This window comes from Microcaecilia unicolor, chromosome 3 (genome assembly GCF_901765095.1).
Source record: "Microcaecilia unicolor chromosome 3, aMicUni1.1, whole genome shotgun sequence".
NCBI lineage: Eukaryota > Metazoa > Chordata > Amphibia > Gymnophiona > Siphonopidae > Microcaecilia > Microcaecilia unicolor.
The window spans coordinates 30,291,848-30,300,300 of record NC_044033.1 but is presented as its reverse complement, the minus strand read 5'-3'; the positions used below and the strand labels follow the sequence as shown (position 1 = coordinate 30,300,300).

The following is an 8,453-nucleotide window of genomic DNA, read 5'->3' as shown; positions in this document are numbered from 1 at the left end:
GCTTCTACATTACTACTACTACTACTTATCACTTCAATAGCGCTACAAGGCATACGCAGCGCTGTACACAGTACATGAAAAGACAGTCCCTGCTCAAAGAGCTTACAATCTAGCTAAGATGGGTAAACAGACAGAACAATTAAGGGTAAGGGAATAAAGTGGTGAGGATAAAGGACAGGGTAAGTGAGTTAGGAGTCAAAAGCAGTGGTAAAGAGGTAGGTTTTGAGTTTGGACTTGAAAACAGCTAAAGACGGGGCTAGACGTACAGGCTCGGGAAGACTATTCCAGACTTGATGCATGTAGGTGATTACAGCACGTTTAATGCGAGAGACCTTACTGCTAAGTCAATGGCTGATGGTAAGGTCTCAGACCCAAAATGGATGCACAGCAATTCTTATTTTGTCACATGTCCATTTTCGGCAAAAATGTTAAAAGGCATTTTTTTTCAGGTGTGCTGAAAAATGGATCCGCGCACGCCCGAAACCCACACCTACACTACTGCAGGCCATTTTTCAGTGCACCTTAATAAAAGGACCCCTTAGGGCCCTGTTTACTAAGCTGCACTAGAGGCGTGTTAGCATTTTTATCGCTCGCTAAGCGTTATTGTGCGCAACAGTGGCGTAGCTACATGGGGCTACGGGGGCCTGAGCCTCTGTAGATTTTGCCCTGACCCCCTTGCCGATGACCCTCTCGACCCCCCTTCCCCCGCTGCCGCCATCGTCGCCTCTTCTTCCGGCGCAAAGCTTCTGCACATACAACGTGAGTCTGACGTCCTGCACATACAACGTGTAGGACATCAGACTCACAGAAACAGAACGAAGCCTTCCACCGGAAGAAGAGAACCTCGGCTGGCGGGGTAGGGGTCCTCCGCCAGCAAAGGTAGGTGGCGGTGGGGGAGGGTTGAGAGGGTCGTCGGCAGGGGAGGGGTCAAAGTTGTTGGTGGTGGGTGTGGCTGGGGGGGGGTTGGCAATGACAGGGTGGTGGGTCGGCTGCGCCGGGGGGGGGGGGCTAAAATGTGCCCCCTCACCTCGGGCTCTGGACCCCCCCCCTCCTGGGCGCGCATAGACGCTTAACGTGGCTTAGTGAAAGGGCTTCATACAATAAATGCAATTATTAACTGTACTGTTTTTGAAGTCTTTTGTTTCACAAATTTTGTAAAATAAATCATCAGTCTGTTTTAATTTTTTCGCTTTTATTAAACACATTTCAAACAGTATTATCCTGCTCAGGAAACTAATCCAATATCTATCCACCAAGAAACTAGCCTTTTCATACACAAATGTTAATCAAATGAAATCCCCAGTGCAGTCGGAAGAATTAACCCATATCTATGATTGAAATACTAAGTCAGGTCTTGTTATTTTTATGAAACTGTGAATAATATGTGGGTCCTATTGATGAAATGTTATTAAAACTGACAGCCCTTAAGTGATGTAAGTGATAAATATTTAAATGAAGTTTCAGCTCCGCCACAGTAGCAAGAGATGCCCGGGGCAGTAATAAGGATTAAACAATGATTTAATGCTCTTCCTTGGGGCAGGGTTAGTTGCTTTAATGGTGAGAAATGGTTCACTTCCTTCTAAATAATTAAAGAGTGATTTAAGGAATTGATTCCTGATAGTTGTAGTGGTTTGTTGAAGTCTGAAAGATAAATGAAAGAAGTGTGTCCTGGGGCAGCGGGAAGTCAGGTGAGAGAAGAGGAAGAGAGAGCTTTGTGGAATAGATTCATGACCTGCTTCCCTGGAGTGAACCAGACCTGGCAGTGAGATAATTTAACTTTTCTTTGGAGGGTAAAAGGTTGCATAAGAGCTGAATGAGCAGGGTTTTCCATTGGGTGCCTATTTTACTAGTACTGCTCGTTAATAATCAGAAATAAATGTAAAAAGCTGAATCTCCTAAAGCACAATGGAGATGGGCTACAGGGAGGCATATGTACCTAACAGTGGAAGGAGAGTGAATATTTTAATAGAATTATGCAAAATATATATGTGATTTAAAAAAAAAAAAACCAACAACTAGATTTCAGAATTTTGAAGCTTCCTCCTCACCTTTGAGGCAGAGACTGAATTCTCAACTAGAATTGAGCTTTTGTGGGTATTGTTTAGGGAGATAGTTATATGTTTTCCTTGAAATGCCTTAATGCATTCACTGTATATGCATTCTGTTTGGCACAGAAGGAAGATAGGGCATACTGGAAACGTGGAGGGGCATAATCGAACACGAACGCCCATCTCCATGGGCGTCTATCTCCGAGAACGGGTATGTGAAGGGGCGGGACAGACCATATTTTCAAAAAAAATGGACGTTTTTCAGCTGGGCATTTGTTTTTTTTTTAGCAAAGAGTCTCCCTGGTACTGAGATGAGCAGTAGGTCAGAGCTGGCAGAATGCTGTACAATGCCCTCTTTCAGTCACATTCAAGGTAAGAACTAAGTTCTGTAACGTAGCTAACACGTGAAAGGGAGCTAAAACTGGCTTACAAAAATGGCCACTACCTCATGGACTACCGGCAACATAACAGGGCACACTCTGACCCAGTAAGCAGGGGAGAAAGCACCATGGGAGTAGAGCCTACCAACTACCAACATCGTGAGCATTTGCCACAAGCAAGTGGAATCACAGAGCCCAATACCCTACACCCACCACAATGCATTGCTGATGTGACTCTGCAGTGCGCATAACAGAAAAGGTGTCACACTCACCCGAGAGCCACATCAGAACCAGGGAAAGGCTGTGACAGGATCAAACACATTCTGCTGTCATGGAGGTGGGTACGGCATTAGAGGCTGGCACAGGCTGGAAAAAAAGTTTTTAAAGTGGGGTTTTTTTGGTGGGAGGGGGTTAGTGACCACTTGGGGAGTCCGGGGAGGTCATCCCCAATTCCCTCCAGTGGTCATCTGGGCAGTTGGGGCACTTTTTTGGGACTTGTTCGTGAAAAAAAGGGTCCAAAAAAAGTGACCCAAAATCGTGGTAAAAACGCCTTTTTTTTTTTTTTTCGATTATCAGCTAAAGACTCCCATCTCTCCTCGGCCGATAACCATGCCCCAGTTCCGCCGTCACCATGCCTCTGACACGCCCCCATCAACTTTACCCGTTTCTGCGACGGATTGCAGTTGGAAACGCCCAAAATCGGCTTTCGATTATACCGATTTGGGCACCCATGGGAGAAAGACGCCCATCTCCTGATTTGGGTCGCAATATAGGCGTTTTTCTCTTTCGATTATAAGCAGGATAGCTACCTTACTGTAGGTGTTTTTGAAAATGTGCTCTGCTCTGATCCACTACCTTGGCCAAATCCTAAGTAAATGATATTTTCAGGAGCCTGCGTATCAATGTCCAACTATTTCAAAACAGCTCCAGATCTAACACTTCAGTTTCACCACAGCCTTTTCCAGCGCTTCCACTTTACGCTTTTATTCTTTCAATTAACTTTTAGGAACCTCAGCGGTGCTCATTGCTAATACCTGCGAGAAGCGATGTGTCTAGTACCCACCTCTTCATTGGCTCTCCCGATTACCTACTCTTCAAATGTACGTATTTTTAGCAATAACCATCACTTTGCTTTAAACTGAAATGTAAATCAAAATACTCATCTTTTATTGATTGTATCTGGCTCAGGGGGTTAGAAGCGTCCGACACGCATGTTTCGCCCACCCAAGGGCTGTCTTAAGGACATTCCCCTAAAAATAAGAAATAACATCCAATGGTTTAAATAAGAATAAATGAACGCCGTTGCCATCTTTGCAGAGGGGTTGTCCCTGAAAGTAGTAGCAGAGCTGGTGCTATACTCGGCAGAGGGTAAAGAAAATGGAGTTAAGTTTAGGGGTACATGACAGGGGTGAATGAAGTAGGTAAGCCCTCACAGTACCTTTAAGGGGAAATGGGGGAAATGGGACTTGATATATCGCCTTTCGAAGGTTTTTGCAACTATATTCAAAGTGGTTTACATATATTCAGGCACTTATTTTGTACCAGTGATGTTATTTCTTATTTTTAGGGGAAAGTGCAAGCGGAAGAACAAATGGCTAGAAAGGTAAGGAGGGTTGACAAAATGTTTTTCAGGTATATTAGTGAAAGGAGGAGGATCTTCAAAATGTGGAGTTCCCCAAGGATTGCCTCTTTCTCCGATCCTTTTCAACCTTATGATGATTCCTTTGGCTAAATCCCTATCCAAATCTGGCCTAAACCCCTTCATCTATGCAGATGACGTCACCATATTCATTCCTTTCCAATCCAACCTCGAAGAAATCAACGATAAAATAATCACTGGCATGAACATCCTAGCCGCCTGGGCTAACGCTTTCAAGATGAAAATGAATAAAGAAAAAACTCAATGCTTAATCCTCTCATCACAACATTCCACTCTACTCCCAACCACCCTAATCACCCCCGACGTCACAATCCCAATATCCGACAATCTAAAAATCCTAGGAGTAATATTAGACAGCCACCTTACTCTAGAAACTCATGCAAAAGCCATTACAAAGAAGATGTTCAATATGATGTGGGTACTGAAAACAGTAAAACCATTCCTTCCCCAAAAAACTTTCCACAATCTGGTACAATCCACAGTACTCACCCACGCTGACTACTGCAATAGCATCTTCATTGGTTGTAAAACCCAAGTTCTGAAAAAACTCCAAACCACCCAAAACACAGCAGCTAGACTCATTTTTGGTAAATCACAATTTGAATGCGCAACACAACACTCCGTAAAAAACTTCACTGGCTCCCTATCAAAGAACAAATAAACTTCAAAGCCCACACATTGATCCACAAGATCCTCCACGGAGAATCTCCAAGCTACATGACCAATTTGATTGACCTTCCAGCCAGAAACGGATCCAAATCTTCTCGAACATATCTCAATCTACACCTTCCCAATTGCAAAGGTCTTAAATACAAAACCTACTACGCATCCAATTTCTCCGTTATAGGCAGCCAACTCTGGAACGCCATACCAAGATCCATCCGAACAACCAATGAACACCTACCCTTCTGGAAGCTGCTGAAACCTTACCTCTTCAAACAAGCCTATTCAAACACCCAACTTAATTTATGAACAACCCATACCACTAATATTACCCATGCCCAATTCTTCCCCCCAACTCTCTTCCTCTTGTTCCACTCTATACAACGGTGTTATTTCCATGATACTTTTGTACCCATACTTTGTAAGCCGCACTGAACCTGCTATTGAGCAGGAAAGAGCAGGGTATAAATGCTACAAATAAATAAATAAATAAAAAGGGAATTGTGAGACTGAAAGATGCTGCGAACCGCTATGTAGAAAATAATGAAGAAAAAGCAAATTTGCTAAACAGATACATTTGTTCTGTTTTCACAGAAGAAAATCCTGGAGAAGGACTGCGATTGACTGATAAAAGTATATATGAGAATGGAGTGGATATAGCACCATTCACGGAAGAGAGTGTGTATGACCAACTTAAAAATCTAAAGGTGGACAAAGCCATGGGACCGGATGGGATCCATCCCAGGATATTGAGGGAGCTCAGAGAGGTTCTGACGGGTCCTCTTAAAGATTTGTTTAATAAATCCTTAGAGAAGGGAGAGGTTCCATGGGAGTGGAGAATGGCGGATGTGGTCCTTCTTCACAAAAGCGGTGATAGGGAAGACGCTGGAAACTATAGGCCGGTAAGCCTCACTTCGGTTATTGGAAAAGTAATGGAAGCGATGCTGAAGGAAAGGATAGTGAATTTCCTGGAAGCCAATAAGTTGCACGATCCGAGACAACATGGTTTTTACCAAAGGTAAATTGTGCCAAACGAATCTCATTGAATTCTTTGACTGGGTGACCGGAGAACTGAATCATGGATGTGCTGTAGACATAATCTACTTAGATTTCAGCAAAGCCTTTGACACGGTTCCCCACAGGAGGCTCTTGAATAAACTAGACAGGCTGAATGTAGGACCTGAAGTGGTGAACTGGATTAGAAACTGGTTGACAGACAGACGCCAGAGGGTGGTGGTAAATGGAATTCGCTCGGATGAGGGAAAGGTGAGCAGTGGAGTGCCTCAGGGATCGGTGCTGGGGTCGATTCTGTTCAATATATTTGTGAGTGACATTGCCGAAGGGTTAGATGGTAAAGTTTGCCTTTTTGCGGACGATACTAAGATTTGTAACAGAGTGGACACCCGGGAGGGAGTGGAAAACATGAAAAAGGATCTGCGAAGCTAGAAGAATGGTCTAAGGTTTGGCAATTAAAATTCAATGCGAAGAAATGCAAAGTGATGCACTTCGGGAGTAGAAATTCACGGGAGACGTATGTGTTAGGCAGTGAGAGTCTGATATGTACGGATGGGGAGAGGGATCTTGGGGCGATAGTATCTGAGGATCTGAGGCCCCACCTGGAGTATTGTGTTCAGTTTTGGAGGCTGTATCTGGCTAAGGATGTAAAAAGAATAGAAGCGGTGCAAAGAAAAGCTACAAAAAAGGTATGGGATCTGCGTTACAAGACATATGAGGAGAGACTTGCTGACCTGAACATGTATAGCCTGGAGGAGAGGAGAAACAGGGGTGATATGATACAGACGTTCAAATATTTGAAAGGTATTAATCTGCAAACGAACCTGTTCCGGAGATGAGAAGGCAGTAGAACTAGAGGACATGAAATGAGATTGAAGGGGGGCAAACTCAAGAAAAATGTCAGGAAGTATTTTTTTCACAGAGAGAGTGGTGGATGCTTGGAATGCCCTCCTGCGGGAGGTGGTGAAGATGAAAACGGTAATGGAATTCAAAAATGAGTGGAATAAACATAAAGGAATCCTGCTCAGAAGGAATGGATCCTCAGAAGCTTAGCGGAGATTGGGTGGCAGAGCCTGTGGGGGGAGGCGGGGCTAGTGGGTGGGAAGCGGGGACTAGTGCTGGGCAGACTTCTATGGTCTGTGCCCTGAAAATGGCAGATACAAATCAAATTCAGGTATACATATAAAGTAGCACATATGAATTTATCTTTTGGGCAGACTGGATGGACCGTACAGGCCGTCAGACGCACGCACAGAAACTTGATCAGATCATTCAGCAAGCAACGCCGCACGGCCAAGAAGACTTCAGCTGGCGGGGGGTTGGGGTCCCCCACCAGCAAAGGTACGCGGCGGGAGAGGTTTGGCGGTGGGAAGGGGGGTCGAGAGGGTTGTGGCGGCGGCGGTAGGGGGGTCAGCAATGCCGCGCGTCCGAGAAGAGGACTTCAGCTGGCAGGGGTTGGGGTCCCCCGCCAACAAAGGTATGCGGTGGGAGGGGGTGGGTCGAGAGGGTTGCTGCTGCGGCGGCGGGCGGGGGGGGGGGGGTCGTCGGCGCCGGAGGGGGCTAAAATGTGCCCCCTCACCTTGGGCTCTGGATTCCCCTCCCGTCGGTCTGGCTATGCCCCTGCTGAGGAAGACCAGGAAGCTCCGTGGGCACGTTAGTCATGGCCATGGCCAGATCAGCAAACACAGAAAGCATCCAGGAGGGCGTGGAAATGCAGGTGGTTTGCATCATCACAGAATAAACTTTGACAAATATCACCCAGGTTACTTTGGAAACGTTGGTATGAGGCATTTGCATCTGAAGAAGAACCAATACTTCTGTCCAACTATCAACCTGGATAAACTGTGGACACTTGTCAGTGAGCAGACAAGCCTCAATGCAGCTAAAAATGGACCAGCCCCCATCGTTGATGCTGTACACTTGGGTTATTATAAAGTTCTGGGTAAGGGCGAACTGCCTAAGCAGCCTGTGATTGTAAAAGTCAAATTTTTCAGCAGGAGAGCGGAGGAGAAGATAAAAGGTGTTGGTGGAGCATATGTACTGATGGCATAAATTGTATTCTCTTGAGTGCAATTAAAGACATTTTTTTCCTTCTGTATAAAAAAAATGTCCTTGGTGCGCATGAAAACCCCATGTAAGGGTGGACTAAGGGGTTGTTTTACTAAGGTGCGCTGAAAACTGGCCTGCGGTAGTGTAGATGCGTGTTTCGGGCACGCGCAGAATCATTTTTCAGTGCACCTGCAAAAAAAATGCATTTTTAAAATTTTTGCCGAAAATGGACGTGTGGCAAAATGAAAATTGCCGCATGTCCATTTTGGGTCTGAGACCCTATCACCAGCCATTGACCTAGCGGTAAAGTCTCACACTGTAACCGGGCGGTAATGACCTATGCGCGCCAAATGCCACTTGGTGAACATGGCTGACGCTCACCAGAAAATAAAAACTTTTTTTGGGCGCACGTAGCGGATGCACGCCAAAAATGAAATTACCGCAAGGGCCATGTGGTAGACATACAGTAACCAGAAGTAAAAGGAGTGGGAAAAGTGAACCAGGCTTGCCCAAATAACTGGAACCAAACAAATAACTAATGATAAAATCAACACAGTTTATCAATATTTCCTTAGGAATGACTCGACACAACGCTGTGTTTCGGCCTGATGGCCTGCATCAGGAGTCTTATGTCTTAAG

General features: G+C 45.2%; 1 protein-coding gene across 1 annotated transcript; it reads left to right on the top strand.

The window, feature by feature from the left end:
• The first annotated feature begins 7,379 nt into the window (after positions 1 to 7,379).
• On the top strand, positions 7,380 to 7,865 carry LOC115464228 (60S ribosomal protein L27a-like). Its single transcript, XM_030194618.1, has one exon. It carries the CDS (start codon positions 7,380 to 7,382, stop codon positions 7,815 to 7,817), a length of 438 nt encoding a protein of 145 aa, XP_030050478.1. The 3' UTR covers positions 7,818 to 7,865.
• Positions 7,866 to 8,453: the final 588 nt, after the last annotated feature.